Source organism: Spinacia oleracea, chromosome 5, assembly GCF_020520425.1.
Source record: "Spinacia oleracea cultivar Varoflay chromosome 5, BTI_SOV_V1, whole genome shotgun sequence".
Taxonomy (NCBI): domain Eukaryota; kingdom Viridiplantae; phylum Streptophyta; class Magnoliopsida; order Caryophyllales; family Amaranthaceae; genus Spinacia; species Spinacia oleracea.
Window position 1 is genome coordinate 61,949,493 of NC_079491.1, and position 27,580 is coordinate 61,977,072.

The 27,580-nt window shown below is 39.8% G+C and overlaps 1 protein-coding gene across 3 annotated transcripts; it reads right to left on the bottom strand.

Annotated features, from left to right (window-relative positions):
- Positions 1-599: 599 nt before the first annotated feature.
- Positions 600-25,968, bottom strand: LOC110781088 (protein SRG1-like). Of its 3 annotated transcripts, XR_008920628.1 has the most exons (5): positions 11,040-11,176; positions 7,697-7,857; positions 7,237-7,615; positions 6,972-7,156; positions 6,113-6,894 (listed from the first exon to the last, which is right to left on the bottom strand). XR_008920628.1 is itself a non-coding variant. In XM_056828049.1 (4 exons), exons 1-4 carry the CDS (start codon positions 25,882-25,884, stop codon positions 716-718), a joined length of 1,104 nt encoding a protein of 367 aa, XP_056684027.1. In that variant the 5' UTR covers positions 25,885-25,968; the 3' UTR covers positions 600-715. The 3 variants fall into 3 exon arrangements, 2 of the variants coding, with proteins under 2 accessions (XP_056684027.1, XP_056684028.1); XM_056828049.1 differs by lacking the exons at positions 6,113-6,894; positions 6,972-7,156; positions 7,237-7,615; positions 7,697-7,857 and adding exons at positions 600-964; positions 1,061-1,391; positions 25,609-25,968 and having other exon boundaries at positions 11,040-11,287; XM_056828050.1 differs by having other exon boundaries at positions 6,113-7,156.
- Between the last annotated feature and the right edge of the window lie 1,612 nt (positions 25,969-27,580).

A 27,580-nucleotide genomic window follows, 5' to 3' on the forward strand; every position in this document is an offset into this window, starting at 1 on the left:
CTTCTATGGAGGATTTCCCGAATGCCTCGGTATATTGTCAAAGGCTCAAAGAACTGTCTGATTAGCTGAAGAACGTCGGCGTACCGGTAACCAACGACCGCCTGGTTCTACAGTTGGTTGTCGGCCTCACCGACGCCTACAACGGGGTGGATACTCTGCTTCGTCAAAGAAATCAACTTCTTTCATTTATTTTAATGGAGGAGAAAGAAAGTAAAAAAGGAAGGAGAGAAAAAATGGGGGTGGGTTTTATTTGATTATGTACATATATGGATGAAAAGAAAATGCGGAAGAAAGAAAGCCGCGTGAACAATTAATGGTTCAGTTGGCAAGACTTCAGACCGGCTGTCAACTATTCAGTTTCTCTTCCAAACTTTTTCACATTTACCATTGTGCCATTAATGATACGCGATTGATACGAATCGTCGGATTTAAATAGATCTAACGATTGACAACTCTTTTCATTCTTCTGACTATAAACATCTTCTCAATATTGGATTGCGTGCATATAAAACTAGTCAAACTAAAGGCAACAAATGACTTTAAACAATGCAATTTTGAATAACAAACTCAAACCAGTTTTAAATTACAATACAAACAAATTAACGATTACAAAAGGAGATCGGAGATTTATAATATACATATAAAAAAACATAGTTCTTGTCGTACGAATTCAAGAGCACTGAAATCAAGGTAGGATTTATAATATTACATGGAACTAACTATCATTTTGTTTGATTCGCATGAAATCAAGGTAGGATTTTCCGTCAAGAGCACGAGTAAAAACGCCGTTGAAATATTCAGTCACACTTATCCGTCTAAACCTTGCTGGTGTCGTATCGGTTAGGATCGGGCCAATTTCCTTATGAAAGGCGGGGTTGTGAAACGCGGCAACTGATATTCTTTCTTTTGTTGCATTCACCACCGCACGGTGCAAAACGCTTTTATATATTCCATTACTCATAATCTTCATTGAAACAAACAGAGTCTTAAGATAAGAGAAAATGCATGATAACGTTATATTAAAGCATGATTAACGTTAAATTAAAATGGTGTTTTTTACCTCCAAGATGTCCCCTATATTAACCACGAAGGAATTTGGTAGGGGGTTGATAGAAACCCATTTTCCATCTTTTTTTATTTGAAGGCCTTCAACTTGATTAAATTGGAGAAGAATTGTGAGGGCCACTGCATCAGAATGTGGCGTTAATCCAATGACCTTTTTGGGTTCCGGACATGGAGGATAGTAGTTCATCCTCAAAGATTGAGTTCCATGATCATCACCAAACATTTCTCTCATGATTTTAGGGTCAATCTTTAGAGCTTTTGACAGGTAATCAAGAAGTTTCATAGCTATGTTTTGCAATTGGATTGAGTAATTTTCCAATACATCCCTGCATTTGGATCGAATTGTTTATTACTCCGTATTAAATTAAAATTTAAGTGACAATGTAGATTTGAAAGATTAGCTAGGTCATATTTCCTCCATTCCAAAAGAAAGTTGGATGTTGCTCTTATTAAGATATCAAAATAAATATTTGATGTTACCCTTATTAAGATATCAAAACAAAACAAGCATTGGGTTATAGCTTACATGACACATTGCTTAATTTTCTTTCTTTACGAAACCTTGTAAGACCAAATTTTTACCAAATAGTGATAGAGTTATGAGAAAGCTTGAATATATTGCAGTGTATGAATTACATTATATAGCTATAATAGTAACAACTAACCTAGCTTAATCCTAGGAATTAGAGATATTCTTTGACTAACAATTAGGGATTTACATTGACAAATAACCTAAATGTAAGGAGTAATATTAGGGATTACAATAACTATAATATTGACTAAGATATACTACGTATATCTTCTACACGCCCCCGCAAGACGGACGGCCGGGACGAGAGACCAGTCTTGTATAGATCGAAGTAGAGGAGGTAGCAACACCGAAGATGTGGGTTGCACGGTTTCACCATAGGAGAAGTTTTCGGAGCTCCAGCGTGAGGTTGAGCGACCAAAAACATGATGAGTAGAGCGTGCACCAGGATGTTGGGGTTTTGGCTTGTTGGGTGAGAACAAAGAAAGCCACCAAATTTGCTACATGAGAAAGAGATGTGCGAAAGAAAATCATCAACTGCTCTTTTCTTTTCTTTTCTTTCTTTTTTTTGAGAGAGAAAGATAGTTTTAAAAATAAAGAGGGGAATGAAGGGAGTGTTGATGTATATTTAAATTTGCCATAGAAAGTTCCATTACCAATTACCATCAAGGAAGGAGAGGGTAAAAGGGTATGGTACGAGTTTATGTTTCTCCATATTCCATAAGAATGAGGAGGGGTAGGGTTTCATACTTTCATTGCCACAGAGGAGGTATTCCCTAGGGGTTGGATGAAGGAGATTTACGTTCGGCAATGCTCTTGGTAGTCTAACTACGGGGTGATGCCGAAAAGTTAAGATGGAGTTTTGAAGCTTTCTCTATTGAAGAGGGGGAAGAGAGGAGGGGGGTTGCATATAGAGGGTTTCTGATGTGGCCTAAAAGAATGTCACCTAACTGCACTATCAAAACCCAGAAGAAAGAGCCCAAAAGCTTGCCTACGGGCATTCTCCAAAACTGCACAGAGCCTAGGCCCAAACGATAAAGAGGTCCACATTGGGCCTAAACAAGCCTATAGAACCAATGCAGGACACGTGTCCCAATCTTGCGTAAACTCTCAATCATGCGGGACCAGTTCCCGAGTAACCCTAGCACTATAAATAGTGCAAATCCCTAGGTAAAAGGGCAATCAATTCTGGCTCAGCAACAGAAAACCTATCTTTGCTCTGCCTTCTCTCTACAAATTACTTATCTCTCTAGCTTATACTTACTTAAGCATCGGAGGGAATATTCCTACGGGAATATTCTTGTTTTGCAGGTTGCCAGAAGTTCGTGCCAGGTCATACTTGATACCTCCGAGGAGCGCGTGCCACGTAAGCACCGTAAAAGTTCCCACAACATTTGGCGTCGTCTGTGGGGAGGTACAGTGTCATGGCCGAACTACACCCTGACAGAGAGCATGCTAGTGAAGAAGAGAGACGGCACATTGAAGAAACGAATCGAATTGCAAATGCAGGGAACACACCAGGACGAATGCAAGCTGAGGTGGTGGTGGAAGAAGAACCAATAACCGGGGCGTCTCCGCCAGGCGGCCATCTAAGCCCTAGCGTCCGAGACGTCGTGTTGGACGAGAATCTATATTTGCCAGTATCGGTGGGCTCCCTACGCGAGATTTTAACAAGATTCCAACAGCAAATGAATCAGACCTTCCGACAACAGATGAGCACTACACTGCAAGATGAAATTCGGAAGAACATGTTGATCTACTGCGCTGAGAGGACGGCTCCGCAGAGGCCCCTCAATCTAGGCGTCAATCGGATAAGCAGAATGCCGCTCAGGTCCAACGTCTGGAGAGCTGGAGAAGGTTCTCGTCCACAAGCAAGCAGGGGAGTTAGCCCTGTGCCTGAGCACTCAGAATATGGCCGTGACACGCCCACCTTCTTACCTCGAAGGGACCCGGTCCTACGACCATCATCTAGGGGAAGTCCCCCAGCCATCTTGCGACCAGCTGCAAGGCGTCAAGAGCACTATGAGGCTGAATCTGAACTGTCAGACACCGGGTCCACCCCTGTCATGGAAGACCCGCCATTTTATCCCACTACACGTGGACCAACCCGGATGACGCCCCATAGGGTAAGCATGCGCCCTCGCCTACTATCAAGCCGCCGTGAGCCAACCTATCATATTCAGCAAGGATTCAACAACCTGACGTTAAGGCACATGAGTACCCCTTTTTCTGACGAGATTATGAACACCCCGAAGGAACCCAAAGTAAAAACCCCTACCATTGAAGCTTATGACGGGACCACTGATCCCGACATGCATCTTGTCGCATACCGCCATCACATGTACGTACAGGGAACCAATGAAGCCACCTGGTGCAAATACTTCCCAGCCACGCTTAAGGGAGTAGCGTCTAAATGGTTTGAATGGCTGCCTCCAGGATCAATTGCCTCTTTTAGCGAATTACAGACTTTGTTCTCTACAAGGTTCATGGCACACAAGGAAGAAAGGAAAACTAGCATGCATTTAGGACGGATCCAGCAAGGGAAGGACGAGTCCCTAAGAAGCTACGTGAAGTGTTTCAATCTGGAGGCGGGACAGATCCCAGACTTGCCCGATGGTGTCTCTTTTGATAACTTTATCAGGGGATTGAAGAAGGGCTCCTTCAAGTTTGACCTAGTTAAGAAGAGTGTAAGGACTATGGCAGAGGTCCTAGACGAGGCTGAAGCATTTATCCATGCAACGGATATATGCAGCGCGTCAAAGGAAGGGAGGATTGGAGAAACAACAGACTCCTCCGGGAAGAAGGATAAGGTGGACCGAAAACCTCCACGGGTAAATGGCACATGGGCTCTCTCTAAAGAGCATGATACCAACTTTCCAGGGCACAAGAGAGAACGGCCGCAAGAGCGGGAATATTTCGAATACAACACAGACCTTCTCACCATACTAAAGGACGTAGGGGCAAAGTACGACCTTGATCGACCCTTCCCCATGAAGCCCCCTGCTGAGACTCGAGATCCCAAGTTATATTGCCAGTTCCATAAAGATATAGGACGTGAAACCAAGAATTGTAGAAGCTTAAAGAGGGCTTTAGATGGTCTAGCCTCCAAAGGACATCTCAAGAACTACTTACGGAAGAATGTTCAAGGCTTTGGAAAAAACCAATACAAAAGGAACAAGTCCCCTGCCTCGCCGACTAAGGGACAACATAGCGACGGAGGATTTGTAGCCGTCATATCTGGAGGACCAGCCGCTGGAGGACCTACCATGAGAGGACAGAAGGATTATGCTCGCCGCTTAGGGCAGGTGCTGCTGTCAGCCAAAGCGCCCATGGACCCATTCCCAAAGATTGAAATATGTGAGTCAGACGGTGGACGGATAGCCACGCCGCACGATGATCCACTCGTGGTTGAATTCAAGATAGCTAACATGAGAGTTAAGCGCATACTAATAGACACGGGAAGCTCGTCCGCCATAATGAGTCTAGAATGCCTCAATCGCCTAGCACACGATCCCAAAGCCATCGAAAGAATTCACTATCCCATCATTAGTTTTGGAGGGAGTATCATTCATCCTGTTGGCGTTATCACTCTACCAGTTCGAATTGGAGATAGGCAGAATGGGCGGAAAATGAAAGTAGACTTCTTAATCGTCAAAGACCTGACGGCATACAATGTCATCCTGGGACGGCCCACCTTAAACAAGATCAAGGCTGTAGTCGTCACCCATCTGATGCTTCTGAAGTTCGTGTGCGATGATGGAGTCATAGGCACCATACATGGAGATCAACAACAGGCTAGAGATTGTTACCTGACGACCCTCAACCCGTCAGCATGGAAGCAAGATCCTGCTGAAGTCAGAGGAAAACGAAAGCATGAAGATGAATCCCAGGTCACCAAAGAAATTGGACCCGTCCAAGTAGAAGCGGTCAAAATTGAAGAAGGTGGCTAAGAGTAGAACATCATTAGGGTAACCATTGTACTCAGAGCCTACAAAACGGCCTAGCTATTGTACTCAGAGCCCACAAAACGGCCTGTAAATACCCGTCTAAGACGCGGTGAATGTAGCAAGCAATTTAGTGAATTAACACTTATCTGACGAATACAAGTCTCTGTTGAAAGAAACTCACCAGAAAACAGTTCCTAAACTGGCGTCCCTATCCGCTAAATAAACAATACCCAGTGCTAATAAACACGAAGGGTTTTGACACCCAGCATGACGCCTTTTCTTTGAAAAGCGTCCAAAAAGACTCAAACAAAGAGCAAAACAATCAGACCTAAGACCTCCTCCTTGGATGGCGTCTAAAAAGACTAATCGTTTGACGGCATGAGAAGTGGCCTAGATTAGCACCTCAAAATAGGCTCGCGAAACATTCAGACATAAGACCTCCTCCTGGGATGCCGTCTAAAAAGACTAATCGTTTGACGGCCTGAGAAGTGGCCTAGATTAGCGCCTCAAATTAGGCTGATCACCTAAAACACTGAGGTTTCTGTCCAACATTTGGACCCAAAGAAAAAAATTTAAGAAATCAGTACCGAACTGATAGAATTAAAATACAGTGCACAACGGCACAGACTGTTTATACATAGCGCCCAAAGCGCAAACAAACCAAATCAAATAAATGCCCGAAGGCACCAAAGTTTTACAAACGCCCACGGCGTCATCTAAACCAATTGCAAGAAAACCTGCTCAAGGAAGAGGGGAAATGGAACTCCCGTCCTGGACGTCTTGGCCTTCAGGGGAGTTCACCTCGTCTTCTTCGACGTCTTCCTCCCCGTCACTAACAAACTCGGGAGGATCTAAGTCCAAGCACCTAGCCGTCGAAACAGCTATCTGGTGGGAGATACGGCGTTTGAACCAGGAAAAATCCTTCCCGTCCATAGACTGATCCCACGCCTTTTGGGCACTTTCCAAGATGGACTCCTCGCCCAACTTAAAAGAGCTTGCAGCCTCCTTGCGCACGGCCTCGATCTTCCCCTGCATGGCCTTGAGCTGACCTTTCAGAGCATTCACCTTGGAAGAGAAGTCAGTCACCCGTTCTAAGACGGAAGAGCACTCCTTCCTCAGCTCGACAAGTCGCCCCTCATGTTCTCGCAGCTTCTCTTCATATTTCTCAGCGTCCTCCTCGGCCTTCTTCAGCTCTTCCCTCTTCAGGGCAATCTTCTTATCCGCGTCCAAGTTGATCAACCTGGCCGTCTTCTCAGCATATTGCTCATGATTCTCGATCTGGTCCTTGTGCTTGAGCATCTCTTTGTGCATATCAAAGCGGTAGTTCCTACTCTCGGCACAGCGAATGAAAAGCTGCCAAAAACAATATAGAATTAAAAAATAACGTACACATAATCATAACCACAGGAATCCAGGGGTAAGTGTCTCACATCAAGGACGAGAGACTGAATGGACCTAAAGAATCCCAAGTCAATCACGGGGAGTGACCTCACGTATTCCTCAGGGATGGCCGCATACACATCGCCAAGGATTTAATCCTTCGCCTCTGAGCTAAAACCGGCAGAAGGAGGGATGCTTGCCACCTCGGCCCGACGCATCCGCTTGAACATCTCAACTGAACCAAAAACCAAGATTAATAAATATCGTGAAAATCCCAACCTGATTATCACAAATTTAAAGTACAGAGACGCTAACCAATTGGCGAAGCTGCAAGAGTAGTAGAGGCATTATCAGTAGAAGGAGCCTCAGTCTCCTTGCCTTTACCCTTGTCCTCTCTGGACAAGGCGGGGGCGTCAGCCGCCGCAGTCTGATCGACTGCTGCCTCGTCAGTTGCTGCTCCGGCAGAACCATCCATTTCGGTGTCCATCTGGGATGGAATCTCCTTTTGCTCAGCAGGAGGAATGGGCGTCTGGATAGGAGGAACCTCCCCCTCAGCTGGGGGAGCGGACGGTTTTGGTACCGACGGCTTGGTAACAGCGTCGGCCGGACCCATCTTCTTAAAGAAGGGTCGTTTGGGCTTAGGAGCCTCCGTCGACGATGTCGGACGCTTCTTAGTAGCCGGCAAGATGGGTTCCTAAAAGAAAAAGAAATCAGCGACCAAATCATGACAAAAAAAATAATAATAATATAAAGTATATATATATATATATATTACCTTGGCGGCGTCGCCAGAGGCACCCTCACTGGACTTCTTGGAGGAGTCCTTCTTCTTGGCCTCCACAACCTTGAGAATGTCCTCGGTATATACTTCGGACAGCCAAGCGGGTACTTCCACTACACCCTTGTCTTCGGGAGATAAGCGATCCATGGCAGAACCTACAAAGCCAAGGGTTAGTATAAAAAAAAAAAAAAAAAAAAGAGGTGGAAGAAAAATGTCTGAAAATCTACTGGGGAACTACCTCTACTCAAAAAAGAACAAAGATCGACGGCCGAAAGAAAGACTATATTAGTAAACTGGCCGACATGGGGAAGCCAAGCATTAGGCACCCAGGCATGGCTTTTTGACGACAGCCGATACATCTCAGCCTGGAACAAGGGCTTCACTAGTCCCCACTCCCTGGACGAGAGGCGAGGGTAGGCGTCAGCTCTAGACAAATAACGGGGCCGGCGATTCCAACGAGAAAGACGTTTGAAAAGGGAGAGGTCTTCCATTCGGACAACAGACCACTTCTTCCTCCACCAAACCCAACTAGAGGGCTTACCCACCACCGTCTTATATCCCCGACGGCTGTAAAGGGTGAACCATCCCTGGGGAGAACGAGAAGAAGGGGCAATAACTACGAGACGAAGGAAAGCAGGAAAGGAAGGGGTGACGCCGCTCAAAGCACACTTGGCAACAAAACCAAAGACATTTGCCCAGGAGTTGGGCGTCAATTGAGCAAGGCCAATGTCATACCCCTCTAAAACGTCCATCACAAAAGGGTGCAATGGAAATCTAAGGCCCAACCTAAAGGCAGCAGTATAAACGGCTACCTCCCCTTGGGAGAGTTGGTCCACGGAGTCATGAGGTCGGGGGCTCCTAAGGCTAAAACCTGGAGGCAAGAGCAGAAAACGCTCAAAATCGCGACCCTGCTCCCTCAGGTACCGCAGCCATTTCATGCTGGGAAAGATATCCGACGGGAACAGATTGACGTCTTCCTTCCCCCGGACCATAGGAGGAAGATTTTTTGCAAATTCTTCGTCTGAGGAGCTAGAGGAGTCATCTTCAAAATCCTCGCGGGGAACGCGGGGACGGGAAGCCACATTCTTTCTTCTCCTAGGACAAAGTGTTGTTCTAGTGGCCCCGTCTCCTGTATCATGGGAAGAATAGACTCCACTCCTGCCTCCTTGGGACGGGTTCGAAAAAGGAACCCTATCGTCCCCCTCTCGCGGTGCAGCCCATGCACGCACGTTAGCTGTCTGTCTAATTCGAGCCATACCGTCCTGCATAAGGGACAGGACGTCTGACTTTAGCAATGAATGAAAGGGATAGGTGTCATAACCCCCAAGACGCCTCCACAGAATACTATAAACAATAAATGAGAGAGGTCCCACAAGCATGCAAACAACAAGGTGTTGATAGAAAACTTACCAGAAAATGATCAAACTGATGAGAAGTCTTGGCAAATCCTCTAATCCCTCAAGAACACTGGACAGCAAATCCAAGAACACTCAAGCGCACGCACCAGCAGATCTTTGGCAGAACGAAATTTACTTTCTCTCTCTAAAAGAAAAAATTGCTCTGAAGTAACAAAAGAAAAATGAAAGAGGAATTGAAGCTTTTAAAGGAAAATCTAAGCTCGGAGAAGCCCTCACACGTGGCGTTCCTCCCTATCAAGCAGCTTACCCCACAGTGACAAGGGGCATCCTCCTTGAGGGGCAAATGATGTGGCCTAAAAGAATGCCACCTAACTGCACTATCAAAACCCAGAAGAAAGAGCCCAAAAGCTTGCCTACGGGCATTCTCCAAAACTGCACAGAGCCCAGGCCCAAACGATAAAGAGGTCCACATTGGGCCTAAACAAGCCTACGGAACCAATGCAGGACACGTGTCCCAATCTTGCGTAAACTCTCAATCATGCGGGACCAGTTCCCGAGTAACCCTAGCACTATAAATAGTGCAAATCCCTAGGTAAAAGGGCAATCAATTCTGGCTCAGCAACAGAAAACCTATCTTTGCTCTGCCTTCTCTCTACAAATTACTTATCTCTCTAGCTTATACTTACTTAAGCATCGGAGGGAATATTCCTACGGGAATATTCTTGTTTTGCAGGTTGCCAGAAGTTCGTGCCAGGTCATACTTGATACCTCCGAGGAGCGCGTGCCATGTCAGCACCGTAAAAGTTCCCACAACAGTTTCCATTTTCATGTCATTAGGAAGAAGAATAGAGGAGAAATGATGTTTGATAGACACGGAGAGGTTCGTTGATGATCATTATGGTCACCATCATTAATTTTTCGGTGTCGACAATGGTGATTGATGGTGTCGCCATGAAAAGAGAGGAGATTCTTGAAAAAGGAGGTGGATAGCGGAAGCAAAAAAAATGGATCTATAGCTCATGATACCATGGTAAATTTATGAGAAAGCTTGAATATATTGCAGTGTATGAATTACATTATATAGCTATAATAGTAACAACTAACCTAGCTTAATCCTAGGAATTAGAGATATTCTTTGACTAACAATTAGGGATTTACATTGACAAATAACCTAAATGTAAGGAGTAATATTAGGGATTACAATAACTATAATATTGACTAAGATATACTACGTATATCTTCTACAAATAGTATATCAATTTTTTAATCAAATAGTCATGTTCTATTAATTATATTCTCCAAGCAAATAATTAAACTTTCTAACCAATCAAATAGTTCTTGGTTTTAGTGAAAATAGTAACTTATTATTGTATAGTTATGTTTTCTAATACTTACATAACGGTCTTATGTGTATGATGGTGTCATATAAGACTTAGTGTTATTTCTTTTAGTTTGTGGTATAGAATGTATGGCGGTGTCATATAAGACTTAGTGTTACTTCTTTTAGTTTGTGGTATAAGAAGTTACAAAAGATTATATAAATTTAAATTCAAGTCAAATGGAAATGTTAAGTATATACTCCCTCCGTCCCGGAATACTTGACCTGTTTTCCTTATCGGGCCGTCCCTTAATACTTGACCTGTTTCTAAAAATGGAAATATTCTTACAATATTATATTATTTCTCACTCCACCCCTATTAACCCACCTACCCCCTACTCCATACAAAAAATAATTAAAAATTCAACTCCTACTCTCTCCCAACCCCACCTCTTAACCCACCTCCCACTAACTACATTAAAATAATACCCCACTATCAACTACTACCTATTAAATTAAATAAGTCAATTCAAGTCTCTTAAACTCTGTGCCGGTCACACCGGGTCGAGTATTCCGGGACGGAGGGAGTATCTCAAACACAAATGAAGAAAGATTTATGCAAAAGTAAAAAAAGAAGGGAAAGAGAGAGAATAGAAAGAACCTGTATGGCAGAGGTAACATCGGAAACAAATTGGGTTTGCGTAGATGAATGGGAAGTGTGGTCAAAAAGAAAATATCGGCCCAATCAAGCTTTTGTTCTACAGACACAACGAAGGCCTGCCCAAATCCTTCCACCTCGGTTGATGTTTGCCAATACCTCTTCTTTTCTTCAATTGGAAGATTGAAAAATTCTTGAGTCTCACATTTAAATTTCTCCACTAATGATGTGTCGATCCCATGGTTTATAAGCTGCATTTTATTTAATTCTATCATTAATTGGCATAAGCAATTATTAATTATCATCCGAAACTATGTCCTTGATTATAAAATTAAGATTTTTTTTTTTTTGTCATAAATGACTTTTTAGAGTCTAAAAATTGTGACAAGGGACCTTATAAAAAATATTGTTTTGAGTTGGGACCTAAATTTCATTTTTTGTTGTGAGATAAGACCTTTACCCATTTTTCGGGGATTGACTCCAATTCTTTTGCATTGACTCGCGCGTGCTAGTTCACGTTCTTATTTAAAAAATGTTTTTCCCCTTAACTTTCCCTCCAAACCCCCCCCCCTACTAACCTAAAACCATAAAAAAAAACATAAAGAAAGAAAAAACATTACTTCTGCTTCCTCCTTCTTTGAAGCTTTGTTCCCTCTCCTCTTCATCTTCTTCGACCATCTTTTCAATTCGTGCAAGATACCTAGCTTAAAAGAAATCACTGTTTCCCATAATAATTCGTTGCTATTCCAACAAGGTATGATAAAAAGCCTCAATTTTTTGCTTCAATTCGTCCAATTTGAGTATTATTGAAATTTGGGGTCATCTCTGCCTTCGCACTATCTTGAAAAGGCTAGATAACATTGATTCACGTCGTTTATGGCACCTACAAATGCTTGCTTTAGATGGTTGTGCTCAGTTGAAAAACGTACACTTACATGATTTGATCTCTCATGCATGTATCTGAGACATCTATACTGGACATCAAAGAGCAATGTTTGGCTATATATATTCATACATCCGCTCTAAGAATTCTACTACTTTCTCACTGCCAAGAGTTGAGATTCTTGTCATTAAGCGAGTTGGCGAACTTTGGATATCTAAGAAGGTTGCGTATCTTCGATTTTACAAGGACTAGCTAGTTTCTCTTCTTGATTATATTGATTTCCTAACCAGAGTTGAGGATTTGGTTTTTTTTTTTAATTTTAAAGATTTTTAGGTTAGTTAAGCTTTGTTTGGTACAATATTAGTAAAGGAAGGGAAATGAAAGGAAAAGAAGGGAAGAGAAAGGAAACATAATTTGTTCAGTTGTTTGGTTTGATGGAAGGAAGTTAGGGGAAAAGAAAGAAAAATTATTTGTCAGCTTTTAATTTTCCTTTCCTTCCGAATTCCCCCACTTTTGGGAGTAAAGGAAATGAAAGATTTATAAATGATGTTTTCCTTCCATTTTATTTCCTTTCCCATCAAAATCCAATTTAATTTTTGGAACAAACACGGGAACCCATGTTTTTCTTTTCCTTCCGATTCCTTTCTACCAAACAAAGCCTTAGGAGGGAGGGGGGATTGGAGGGAAAGTTAAAGGGAAAATCATTCTTTAATAAACACTTGACCGACACGCACGAGTCAACGCTGGAAAATTGGAGTCAACCACCAAAAAATGGGTAAAGGTCCCATTCCACAACAAAAAAAACCAATTTTAGGTCTCATATATCTCACAACAATATGTTTATAAGGTCTTTTGTCAAAATTTTTGAACTTTAAAAGGTATTTTCTGACAAAAAATTCTAAAATTAAGAATATCTTATAATTAAATATATACTTCCTCCGTTCCTTAAACATTGCATCATACTTGAATTTACATTTCCCAACGCATACTTTGATTCTTAATATCTCGATTTATGTATATGTAAAAATATATCGATACAAATTTAACAAAATCTCACGTAACTACAATTTTTCTCAGGTAGGATGAATCACAAAAAATGAACAAAGGTCTAGTGTGAATAGCATAAAAACAAGATGGTTTCACTCACTTTCAAATGGCAAAGGTTTTTCACCTTGGAGAGAGTTATGGATTTTTTTTCCAACCATTGTCAAACCAAACAACGTAAAATGATTGAAAAAGGGAAAATCGTTTTCCATTAAAACGTTTCACCTTACCAAATGGAGCCTACATGAAAAATCAGTTATGTTTTCCTAATTTCCTTTCTCTTTATATGTTTAATGTGTAAAATAACCATTAAGGACATCGACATAAAGTAAAGTATGTTGGTGTAGGTTGTAAATTTAGACAATATCAAGACAATGTTGTCATTTTACACCCGTTTTTTCAAAAACCTCAAAATGCAAATACTCCCCTGAAGGAAATAATGCCATTGGTCCAAGTATGCATTCTATGTTAAAGTCTAATAAATGCGGTTCAGTATTAATTAACAAGTTAATAATTCAGTGAGATCAAGTGAGCTGAATGCCTAGCTAGAGGCCGCTTCAGTTCAAGTGGAATTAATGATATTAATCCACAGCTTACTCTTGACTGAACCCGTAGGGTCACACAAATAGTACGTAAACGGATCAAGTATTTAATGGCATTAAATACTCCATCTATGAATATTCGGAACCGACGGATCTTGGTTTCAGTGGGAGCTAAGATCGTCACAGGCAAGAAATGAATACTCCGGAAACGATGATATTGCCGGAAACGGAAATATGGATCGTATCGGAAATATAAATATTATCCAAGTCGTAGATGTTGCCGGAAACGGAAACATGGTACGTATCGGAAAATATTATCGGAAATGGAAATATTGCCAGAATCGGAAATATTGCCGGAAACGGAAATATTGTCAGAATCGGAAATATTACCGGAATCGGAAAATAATTCCGGAAACGGAAATATTAAATATTTGTTCGAAACGGAAATTAATTCCGGAATCGGAAATATTAAATATTGTTCGTATCGGAAATGAATTCCGGAATCGGAAAATTTAATCGGAAGCGCATCGTACGAATAAGCATCGGACGAGGCCTGCCTGACGAGGCCCAGCACGAAGCCAGGCCATCGCCCAGCAAGCCAAGCGCGCCGCACAAACAGCCACGCCAGGCCCAGCGCAAGGCCAGGCCCAGCAGGCTGCACAGCGTGCACAGCGCGCACAGCACGCGCAGCGCGCAGCGCGCGCGGGCGCTGCGTGGGCTGCTGCTCGCGCGCACGCATGGGGCCCATCGTGGCAGCCGTGCGTGTGTGTGCAAGTGTTTGTGTTCGTGCACGTTTCCTAAAACATGCAGAGTTCGGTTAATGATTAAATTCCTAATTCTATTTGATAAATTAATTAAATTAGAGTTCTTGTAGGATTCTAGGTTTAATTAATTTGTATCAGAATAGGATTTCGATTCCTTTTCCATACCCCTATAAATATGAGGCTAGGGCTCACAATTTATAAGAAGTTTCAAAGTATTCAAAAGTGAGTTTTTTGAGAGAAAATTAAAACACACATCTTGCTCATAAAAGTGCCGAAATTTTCTAGTACCTTAAGGGCGATTCTAGTTGGTCAATCTTAAGGCGGATCCGTACGTGCTGTGGACTATCTACGGAGGGACGACACTTGGAGTCCTAAAGACTTGTTCTTGTTCGGTTCGGGCGCAGCTAGGGAGGGCATGCAACAAAGAGTATGCATCTAAATTATGCTATATGATTATGTGTAAATAATATGTTGTCCTGGGTTAATGGTTGTTTCCGCATGATCTATGTAATGTCATATGTATCATAACCTAACAGTGGTATCACGAGCCCCTTATTATTTTCATAATCTAAATTGCATGAACATGGTTAAATATTACAAATTTGCAAGAATTAAAAGGGGTGATTAATTTTCGTAATTGTTAATTAATTGCAAATTGCGTTTATTTAATTATACGTACGCAGTTTTTCGGCAGTTTCTTCGTTACTCATCCGAATTGAGTGATTTTCTGCCGAACCCAGAATTCTCAAATTCGAAGCCTAACTATGACTTTTCGAAGGTTTTAGTTTTTCGAATGCAAAATTTCGTAAATTTAAGATGTTAAATTAAATATTTGCGATTCTTGTTGATAAATCTTGAATTTTTGATTGACCTACTGCATATGTTTAACAAGTTTGAATGCCTAGTCTTGTTAATTATGCAATCTAATTTGTAATTATGATTAATTTGTTGAAAATTAGAATAATTTAGAATTAATTTGATTTTCATAATTAATTGTAATTTAATTAGAAACCTATGATTAAAAACCACCATAAAAATTGTAAATTTATGATAAATTTTAAATTTTTATGACCTAGACTTGAATCCATAACAATCGGAAATCAATTGGATAATAAATTTTCGATTTTTTCGCCCTAAAATTATGAAATTAATATTATTTATTAATTTGTCATTAATTTTAAATATAAATTTTAAATTTTTATGCGATTCGTTCATAAAACTTGCACGCACGAAGCAATGGACGCTTCGTGTTACCCTTAAGGGGTGTTGTATAATGCGGGCATGCGACGACGAGCAAGGGAGCTCGTCGCCCGTGCGGCACGAATGCAATGAGCAAGGGCGTAGTGCACGAGCACAAGGCAGCAGCCCTGCCTTGTGTCGTATGCCACGAGCAATGGACGAATGGGCATGGGCGAAGGGCGAGCCAAGGCAGTCGCGTGTGGGCAGCAAGCGAGCTGCGCCACAACGCGCGCTGCCTCGCACAAGAGCGCGCAGCTTCGCGCGCAGCGAGCGCAAGTTCGCGTGCCACGAGCGCTGTGCCCAGCATTGCTCGCGCGCACAGCGAGCGATGTCGCCCGCCCAGCGAGCGATGTCGCGCGCCCAGCGAGCGATGGCTCGCGCGCCCAGCGAGCGATGTCGCGCGCGCACTGCGAGCGATAGCTCGCGTGCGATGAGCGCTGGCGCGCGCAGCGAGCACCAATGCGTGCGGAGGCTTGCGATGGGGATGCAGCAGCTATGCGACGAGCGCATGGGCTGCGCGCACATGGCCAGCAATGGCTGTGTGCGTGCGGCCCATGGGCGTGCAACGCGTAGGGTGTTTGTGTTACGATTAAAGATCGTTTTGAATGTTTAACTTGAAAATTTCAGTTCACGTAATTTTAATTAATTTTAAAATTAATAATTTAAATTATTTTCTTGGATTTTAATTTTGAATATTGTAATTATAATAAATTTTATTTATTCTAATTATTTTACTAAAATTAAAATCATGAATTAATTTAAATACGACTGAAATTAAATTAAACTTTTGGATTCAATTATAAATTGATATGAGCTTTAAATTTTAATTAAATTTGTATGTTTCCGGTTGGACTAGAAATACATTTTTATGTTTAAAATTAGTAAAGCATATAAATTTATTGGTTTAAGTGGGAGCGCTTTTTAGTCATAAACTCTTGATTAGGTCTACAAATCCTTAAGGTTAAAACAACTTGATTAGAATTAATAAGGACTGAATAATTGGTAGATTATTGGTGCCCTTGATTAATTGCTGCAAATGTTTACGTGATGCATAATGTGTTTTACTAACCAGCTATGTGGGCCATTCATGATAATGAATGGGTGAATGGTATATATTGTATACGTACTGTTTTGCAGGTTATGAAGTGACTAGTATGGCCCAAATAGGATAGAAAATATGGTCTGCGTACCATTAATTTGAATGTAATTGGTCTAAAGTACCAAAGTTATTTTTCAATCCAAATATGGTCTGCGTACCATCAAATAGTTGTAATTAGTTATAACTTATCCTATTTGAAGAAAATGGTGCCTCCCACGGAGATTTTCAAGACGGACTTTGAAGTCAAAGCTTCAAGATGAAGTCGGGCCATACTAGATCACATTTATCTTATGCATGTTTTAAGTTATTTATTGTTTTTAAATATGTCTTAAAATGCATGAGATCAAAAGCTTGATTATGTTGCATGATTAAGGATTTTAGTTCACTTAAAATCTAACCAACATAGTAAGAGCCTTAAGTTCCAAACTTAAAAATTGAGTTAAAAGGTGCCATGCCAAAATATACACTTGCTTGGATATCCTTTACATCAATCTAGTAATAGTTTTCGCTCAGCGAGGTGTTACTTATTGGTCCTAAAGGGGCAAGGTACACAAATAATTTTGAGTACATGTTAGTTTTGGTGAAACTCAACGATATAAGTAAGGAGTCCTTTTATGTCGTGGCAAATTCGATAGGTTTACCTAATAACTTCTTAGACGTACCTATCAACCAAGAATAGTTTCTAGACTATTAGCAAAAGGCTTTTGCTTACCTAAGATGTTCTAGGATTAAGTCGACAAACTGTGCTTAGTTCTTCAATGATTTTAGGATCTTGGAATCATTTTATTCACACCTGCCGGAACACATAACTTGAATAAAATGCTTAATAAACATTGAATTATGCATGTATGCTAGAATTTAAGTTTATTAAGAGAAACTGTGAATGGTTATTTATTTGTTTATTCTTTTCAATTGTAGTTTTTAATATGGCAAACAACAATCAAAACATCATCATGGGTTCTGAGCTTATGGTCAAGCTGAACCTGACAAATTTTCTTGAATGGGAAGCTAAGCTAGTTGAAATAGTCAAACTCAATGGACTTGAGTATGTACTGTCACATCCCATGCCAAGCTACTATGCCAGAGACATGACCCCTGAGAGATTTTACGCCTGGGATGCGGATCTCAAAAAGGTTATGAGTCTCATGCTGAACAATATCCCTGATGATTGGGCTAAAAGGTTTGTAGCCTATGAACCTTTTACGCTCATCAAGAATCTGAGGGATATCTGTCGTGGAAGTACGGAGGACAGGGACCTGAACGTCCATGAGTTGATTGAATCAATGTCTGGTCTAAAGATTAGTTCTCCCAACAGGTGTTATAGGATGGAGGTCCAAGAAACACATGTTCAGCTCCTTCGCACTAAACAGAGGGTAGGCGTCCCACTGAGGTTCCATGTGGATCTTATGTGTTCATATTTTGATCGCCTAAGTCTACTAGGAACACCAATAAGCGAAAGGATGGCAGTCTCTGTCTTGCTCAATTCACTACACAGTGGGTTTGGTCGCTTCAAGCAACTATACCTAAGTGAACCAAGAGAAGAAACAGTTGCAGAATTTATTCACCTTGTCAGAAAGGCTGAAATAGTACTGGACTATGAAGCCAAAGATTTACTCAAGGCTAGAAAGAGACCATTCAAGAAAGGTGGAAAGTCCAAGGGCAATGCTAAATCAAAGCAGGACAAGTCCACATTAAGCTGTCTTTATTGTGATGGAATAGGCCATTACAAAAGAGAATGTCCAAAGCTAAAGGAAGATCAGAAGAACGGAACAGTCGTTCCATCTTCAGGTATTTTCGTTATAGACTGTATACTTGCTAATTCAACTTCTTGGGTATTAGATACAGGTTGTGGCTCACACTTATGTTCCAATCCACAGGGACTAAGAAGAAGTAGAAAGTTAAGCAAGGGTGAAGTCGACCTACGAGTGGGAAATGGAGCACGGAATGCTGCATTAGCCGTAGGAACTTACTATTTGTCGTTGCCCTCCGGGCTAGTTTTGGAACTGGAAGAATGTTTCCATGTTCCAAGTCTTACTAAAAACATCATTTCAGTTTCTTGCTTAGATGCTAAGGGATTTTCCTTTTTAATAAAAGACAATAGTTGTTCGTTTTATTTTAAAGAGATGTTTTATGGATCTGCTAGATTAGTCAATGGACTTTATTTATTAGATCACGACAAACAAGTATATAACATAAATACCAAAAAGGCCAAAAAGGATGATTCAGATCTCACCTATCTGTGGCATTGTCGATTAGGTCATATAAACTTGAAACGCTTAGAAAGACTTCAAAAGGAAGGAATTCTAGAGCCATTTGACTTAGAGGATTATGGTAAATGCAAATTATGTTTACTTGGCAAAATGACAAAGCAACCTTTCTCTAAAGTTGGAGAAAGAGCAAATGAACTATTGGGTTTAATCCATACAGATGTATGTGGACCAATGAGTACAAATGCTAGAGGTGGTTTCAGCTACTTTATCACTTTCACTGATGACTTCAGTAGGTATGGTTATGTCTACCTAATGAAGCATAAGTCTGAATCCTTTGACAAATTCAAGGAATTTCAGAGTGAAGTAGAGAATCAATTAGGCAAGAAGATTAAGGCACTGCGGTCTGATAGAGGCGGTGAATATCTGAGCTATGAATTTGATGACCATCTGAAAGAATGTGGAATTCTATCAGAATTGACTCCTCCTGGAACACCACAATGGAACGGTGTGTCAGAACGGAGGAACAGAACCTTGCTAGACATGGTCAGGTCAATGATGGGTCAGGCCGAACTTCCATTAGAATTTTGGGGACATGCACTAAATACAGCTTCACTCACTATAAATAGAGCTCCGTCTAAAGCTGTCGAAAAGACTCCATACGAATTATGGTTTGGAAAGCCTCCAAATGTGTCTTTTCTTAAGATTTGGGGATGTGAAGTATACGTCAAACGATTAATTTCAGACAAACTTCATCCAAAATCTGACAAATGTATCCTTGTGGGCTATCCAAAGGAAACAAAGGGGTATTACTTCTACAATATATCTGAGAACAAAGTGTTTGTTGCTCGAGATGGTGTCTTTTTGGAGAAGGATCACATTTCCAAAATGACAAGTGGGAGAAAAGTAGACCTCGAAGAAATTCGAGTCGAACAACAAACTCTAGAGAATGCTCAAGATGACATTCAGGATGAAACTCAGAGATCTTTAGAAGAATCTGGTGAGAATCATGGTCAATCTAGAAATGTTACCCCGCGTAGATCGCAAAGATATAGATCTCAACCGGAAAGGTACTTAGGTATTTTGACGAACGAGAGCTATGACGTTCTATTACTTGAAAGTGATGAACCTGCGACTTACAAGCAAGCTATGACGAGCCCTAGCTCCAAGCAGTGGCAAGAAGCCATGCAATCTGAATTAGACTCCATGTCTGAAAACCAAGTATGGGATTTGGTCGATTTGCCAGATGGCTACCAAGCCATTGGAAGCAAATGGGTTTTCAAACTGAAAAGGACAAGGATGGGAAACTTGAAGTTTTCAAAGCTAGATTGGTCGCAAAAGGTTACAGGCAAGTCCACGGTGTGGATTACGATGAAACCTTTTCACCAGTTGCAATGCTAAAGTCTATTCGAATAATGTTAGCAATCGCTGCATATTACGATTACGAAATATGGCAGATGGATGTCAAAATTGCTTTCTTAAACGGCGTTTTAACAGAAACTGTGTTTATGACACAGCCTGAAGGTTTTGAGGATCCAAAGAATGCTAAAAAGGTATGCAAGCTAAAGAAGTCAATCTACGGATTGAAGCAGGCATCCAGGAGCTGGAATATACGTTTTGATGAAGCAGTCAGTGACTTTGGTTTCATCAAGAACGCGGACGAATCTTGTGTATACAAGAAGGTCAGTGGGAGCAAAATTGCTTTCCTAGTATTATATGTCGACGACATATTGCTTATCGGAAATGACATTCCTATGTTGAACTCTGTCAAGATTTGGCTTGGGAAATGTTTTTCGATGAAGGATCTAGGAGAAGCACAGTACATATTGGGCATCAAGATTTACAGAGATAGATCTAAAAAGATGATTGGACTTAGTCAAAGCACTTATATCAATAAGGTGCTTGATAGGTTCAAGATGGCGGACTCCAAGCGAGGCTACCTACCCATGTCTCATGGAATGACTCTAAGCAAGACTCAGTGCCCAAAAACACTTGATGAGCGTAGACGAATGAATGGGATTCCATATGCATCATTGATTGGTTCAATAATGTATGCTATGATATGTACACGCCCAGATGTTGCGTACGCACTCAGTGCTACGAGCAGATACCAGTCAGACCCAGGAGAGGCGCATTGGACTGCTGCCAAGAATATTCAGAAGTACCTGAAAAGGCACAAAGATGACTTCCTGGTCTATGGTGGAGATGATGAATTAATTGTTAAAGGCTATACGGACGCAAGTTTCCAAACCGACAAAGATGATTTTAGATCACAGTCTGGGTTTGTCTTCTGCCTCAACGGAGGAGCAGTAAGCTGGAAAAGTGCTAAGCAAAGCACCATTGCGGATTCTACAACTGAAGCGGAGTACATTGCTGCACATGAAGCAGCAAAGGAAGCTATATGGCTAAGGAAGTTCATAGGAGAACTTGGTGTAGTCCCCTCCATTAAAGGACCAATAGCCCTGTATTGTGATAATAACGGAGCTATTGCACAGGCAAAAGAGCCTAGACACCACCAGAGAGTCAAGCATGTACTTCGTAGATTTCACCTTCTACGAGAGTTCGTTGAAAGAAAAGAAGTCGAGATAAGCAAAATTGGAACTGATGACAACATATCAGATCCATTAACTAAACCTCTGCCGCAGGCGAAGCACAACTCGCACACTGCAGCTATGGGAATCAAGCATATTGGAGAATGGCTTTGATGTCTCTGTTTAATGTTTTAAAGTTTTAGAGTTTAAATCTTTGTAAAACATTATTGGTTAATCATTCACAATAAATGAAATGAATTCATTTTTCCATTTAATTTGTGGTTTATTAAATGATGAGTCCCTTCAATTTGACGATATATTCAAGATAGACTGTCAGGACCAGTCCCGTGACTAAGAAATGTCTATCAAGTGAACTTGAATGTCAAAGGTTGAAAATGGTCCCTAATCAGAGTTTTCTATAAAATTGGACGCATAGAAAACGTTAGACGATTAGAATGCAAGATGACTAGTAGTTCTGTTTCTTGAACTATGTGGACATGGCAATGTCATAATCATTTGCATAGATACTTACTTTGGGAAGACTAGTATCGGACAAGACCTATGAAACTTTACTGTAAGAGATGAAAATCTGTCATGAGTAAATTTCATTAAATTATTAGACACTAAATCCTCAATACCTGAGTGATTTGAGATTACTTGTTTGAGAACTGGTTGCTTTGACGTTGACCAACCGTCGCACCGTAAAAGGAGGCTATAAAGGCAACGCTCAGGTAATCACCTATCAAACGAAGTCTAATCTCAAGATCGCAAGATTGGGATTGTCCTCCCATAAATCGGGATGAGATGCTTAAAAGTTGTACAAGGCCACTCGGAGAGCTAGAAACTGTGAAATGCATGGCCGTGCTCGGATGAATCATAGGCTATGATTATCTGTTTATTTGATCAGTTGAACTCTGAAACCGAGGAACACCTCTGGACGTAATAAGGATGACAACTCTTACCTTATGTTCAAGAGCAAGCATCGAGCGACAAAGGAATTAGGAAATGCACACTTGTCCCTAAGGACAAGTGGGAGACTGAAGGAAATAATGCCCTTGGTCCAAGTATGCATTCTATGTTAAAGTCTAATAAATGCGGTTCAGTATTAATTAACAAGTTAATAATTCAGTGAGATCAAGTGAGCTGAATGCCTAGCTAGAGGCCGCTTCAGTTCAAGTGGAATTAATGATATTAATCCACAGCTTACTCTTGACTGAACCCGTAGGGTCACACAAATAGTACGTAAACGGATCAAGTATTTAATGGCATTAAATACTCCATCTATGAATATTCGGAACCGACGGATCTTGGTTTCAGTGGGAGCTAAGATCGTCACAGGCAAGAAATGAATACTCCGGAAACGATGATATTGCCGGAAACGGAAATATGGATCGTATCGGAAATATAAATATTATCCAAGTCGTAGATGTTGCCGGAAACGGAAACATGGTACGTATCGGAAAATATTATCGGAAATGGAAATATTGCCAGAATCGGAAATATTGCCGGAAACGGAAATATTGTCAGAATCGGAAATATTACCGGAATCGGAAAATAATTCCGGAAACGAAAATATTAAATATTTGTTCGAAACGGAAATTAATTCCGGAATCGGAAATATTAAATATTGTTCGTATCGGAAATGAATTCCGGAATCGGAAAATTTAATCGGAAGCGCATCGTACGAATAAGCATCGGACGAGGCCTGCCGGACGAGGCCCAGCACGAAGCCAGGCCATCGCCCAGCAAGCCAAGCGCGCCGCACAAACAGCCACGCCAGGCCCAGCGCAAGGCCAGGCCCAGCAGGCTGCACAGCGCGCACAGCACGCGCGGGCGCTGCGTGGGCTGCTGCTCGCGCGCACGCATGGGGCCCATCGTGGCAGCCGTGCGTGTGTGTGCAAGTGTTTGTGTTCGTGCACGTTTCCTAAAACATGCAGAGTTCGGTTAATGATTAAATTCCTAATTCTATTTGATAAATTAATTAAATTAGAGTTCTTGTAGGATTCTAGGTTTAATTAATTTGTATCTGAATAGGATTTCGATTCCTTTTCCATACCCCTATAAATATGAGGCTAGGGCTCACAATTTATAAGAAGTTTCAAAATATTCAAAAGTGAGTTTTTTGAGAGAAAATTAAAACACACATCTTGCTCATAAAAGTGCCGAAATTTTCTAGTACCTTAAGGGCGATTCTAGTTGGTCAATCTTAAGGCGGATCCGGACGTGCTGTGGACTATCTACGGAGGGACGACACTTGGAGTCCTAAAGACTTGTTCTTGTTCGGTTCGGGCGCAGCTAGGGAGGGCACGCAACAAAGAGTATGCATCTAAATTATGCTATATGATTATGTGTAAATAATATGTTGTCCTGGGTTAATGGTTGTTTCCGCATGATCTATGTAATGTCATATGTATCATAACCTAACATCCCCATGTCCCTTAATACTCGCTCCGATTTCCTTATAAAGACGTCCCTTAATACTCGCCTCGTTTCTATAAATGACATGCTTTCATTAAAATTAAATTATTTCTCTCACTTACCTTGGACCCACATATATTTCTACTTTCTTAACAGAACATTAAAAAATTTAATCCACCCTCGTCCACTCCTTTATTTGACACATTTTCCACTAACTATATTATTAAAAGACGGAGGGATTAATTATATTAAGTTTTTTCATCCAAAACTTTCTTTCAAACCCACTAGCTCCTAACTAAACACTCTCATTAACTTTTTAAAATTGTTAAACCTCTAATTCACATTAAAAATCTTTTTTTTATACTCCCTCTGTATTTATTTAAGAGATACACTTGTCTTTTTCGGCCGTATTTATTTAAGAGATACACTTGCCATTTTTAGTAACTTATCAACCCCACTATCTACTTAAATTATCTATCTACACCCCACTCTCACCCCCCCACCTCCTAAAATGAGATGGTTCCCACTTATTTTACTATTAAAATATCTATCCAACTCCACTTATTTTATTACTTTATTTCATTTAATTCTTATTCTTAATATCCGTGCCCGACCAAGTGTATCCCTTAAATAAATACAAAGGGAGTAGCTCTCATAATCAAACACCCCAATAATTTCAATGGTCCCAACAACTCGATAAACTTTTATTAGTGCGTATACTTGGTGAATTATGAAGCCCTTTTTTCTTATTTGTTGGATAGGTGTGAAGTCACCTACACCTAACAAAATAAGCAAACCTAAGAAGTCAAAATTAGGAGACGAGCCCTCAATCAATAATCTAAAAGCCAAAAGGATAAATAAAACATGTTTGTGTAATATTACTTTTTTATTTGGGAGTGGCAAGGCGGCAGACTGTGAGGTGTTTCCTCGCATATAACAGGACAATGACAGTACCATTTTATTTAAAAAGTACCAATTTTTTTTAAAAAGAGCACAATTTCGTTTAAAAAGTATCATTTGTTTAAACAGAAACTTTTGTGTAAGACCGTCTAACGGTTAGACCACTTTGTTTGGTACTAACTAAAATAGTGTAAAACATAACTAAAAGTAATAAAATCATAACTAATTGAATAACAAAATAGTTAAGGTATAAAGACAAATAGTTAAATTTATGAGTCGAATAGTTATTATTTTTTAACAAACTTATTATTAACTAAAACTCATAAAATGTTAACTAATTGATCTCATTCGTTAACTAATTGGTTCAGTTCTTAACTAATTAATTGGTTTCGTTGCTTAACTAATTGAATTTCAGACTTAAGTAATTGGTTTAAGTGGTTAACTAATTAGTTAAAGTGAATAACTAATTGATTCCAGTGCATAAAATTGGTCTAACCGTTAGACCATCTTTCCTAAAAGTTTGTATTATTTAAAAAAGAATATCGCTTCGTTAAAAAAATATACCTTTTTCTAAAAACAAAATACCATTGTTCATCACCGTATTCCCGTCAAAAAAAAAAAAGAAAAAAAGAAATACATCATTGGATTTTTGCTTCCTCTTTCCATTTTATGTGTGCCGGAACACCCAAATTCATTAGTAAAATAATAATAATGAACAACCTACGAGAAACCAGTTTTTTATCTCTAAATTTGTAGAAAGCTAGTTATTATGCGGCGGAAAATAGAACACGTTTTGATAAAAAGAAAAACACACGTATAGCCTCAAACTCATATGAACTGATTAATCAACCATAATAATTAAGCATAAAAAATCAGGCAAAATAGAAGATATATGATTGATTAACTGAATTGAAAGTACGTATAAAGAAATGAAGGTCAAAGTACCTGGAAAAATCCCCAAACTTGGCATGCTAAATGTAATTTCTCCAACTCTAAGCCATCTCCACTGATCAAGGTCTCCATGTTGATAATTGGAACACAATAATCATTTAAATGGCTTAATTCATCATCTTCAACATCATTAGCTCCTAAAATTGGAGCGTCTTGATTAAGCTGAACGTATCGATCCGGTATTTCTTTTAAAGATCCTTTAGCTAATTCTTGAACACTTGGTACTAATATTGATTTTCCTAAACTTGTTGTTTTCTTTTCAATTTCCATTTTTTGTTTTCTTCTCTCTTTTGCTTTTACCAGGTGCTACACAAGACAAAACACTAGTGTCATTCCTTAAGTTAGACACTTTACACTTATATACTGCTGTTTTACATTTTACAAAATTATTCGTTTGATTTTAGTTGTACTTTAGTTGGTGACAAGTAACTGGGCTCCCGTTTAATGGCCCAGTCCGTAATGGAAGATCCTCAATACGCTCTACATCCCAATGTTATACTACCTCCGTTCCTTAATGTTCTTTACGCTTACTATTTGCACGGACTCCAATACAATATTCAACGACTTATATATCCATTTCCGTATGTGAAAAAATTATAAAATTTTGATATTTTGAAAATACATAATGAGACCAATCTAACAAGATCTTACATGATAACATTTTGATGTATAGAACAGTGGGAATCCACGGTCAAAGTTTTCATACTTTGGAATCATATTCCAAAGCGTAAAGAACATTAAGGAACAGAGGTAGTACTTATAAGTCTGCAAGCCTGTTATAGTTGAAGAATTACGTTCTTTGACCAATATGACAATTACTAATTGTTACTCCGATATCGTCTTCAATGTACTTCGTATTTCATCCGTTTAAAAATAGTTGCTCTTTGATTTTCACGTTTATCGATGCACAACTTTGACCGTTAATATCTTTAGTTATTATATATATACTTCCTCCAATTCTTTTTAGTTGCAAAACTTTGCTTTTCACGCTTGCCAATGCATATCTTGAACAATTGATATATTTAGTTACCGATAAGTAAAAATTCTAAAAAATTGATTTTCGCAAAATATACATTAAGACGAATCTAACAAGATCCCACATCAATATGTTTTTCCTAAAGCATAGATCATAAAAAATAAGCAAAGTAGATTATGTGAATAGTGCAAATTCCACTATGTTGCAACTATAAAGAATAGGAGGAAGTATATTCTTCTTTTAGAAAAATAGACATCAAGTCTAATCCAACAAATATTATTATATATATAAAGGGGGAGTTTTTTTGTGAACATTGGGAGCGTCCACGTAGGATTGTCCAGTCACTAATTATAATTAAATATTATGATTTAGAAATAATAAAATAAAATAAGTACATGTAAGATAAAGAAAAGTGAGTTTTTAGAAGATAAGATTAAAGTGAATATTTTAAAAGAGAAGTACATCTTTTATTATTTATTCAAAAGATAACATGAGATATATGTTAACAGAATTTCACATCCAATCAAATTTAATTCTTATATAAACTCATTGACATGATGTATCGACTCCAATAAAATAACACCGAAATGAGAATGGGTAAATTTTCGTCTCGGGTGTGGAAGGATCAACTGCATGAGAAGAAAAGAAATGGAAGGCAAAATATAGGTATATTTGTAAGATTGCATAATAGAAGAATGGGAGGATCAAGAAGAATATTAGAGTCTTTCGAGAGGATGCTTTGCAAGCAGAATGTGAAGCATGATAAATTTGATTACAAAGTCTGATTATTAAGAAGCTATTGCATCCATCAGTCACCCTACATCAAAGGCACTTCATATAGACCCCTCAACACAATATGATTTTATGAAATTTTCTACATATGGTAAAAATTTAGAAGTTATTGTATAGTTGACGGGATAAAATCCAATGTAGGTAAATTTAAGAAGAAAATTATTTTTTTATGCATAGTAAAAAGTTAATCTAATAGAG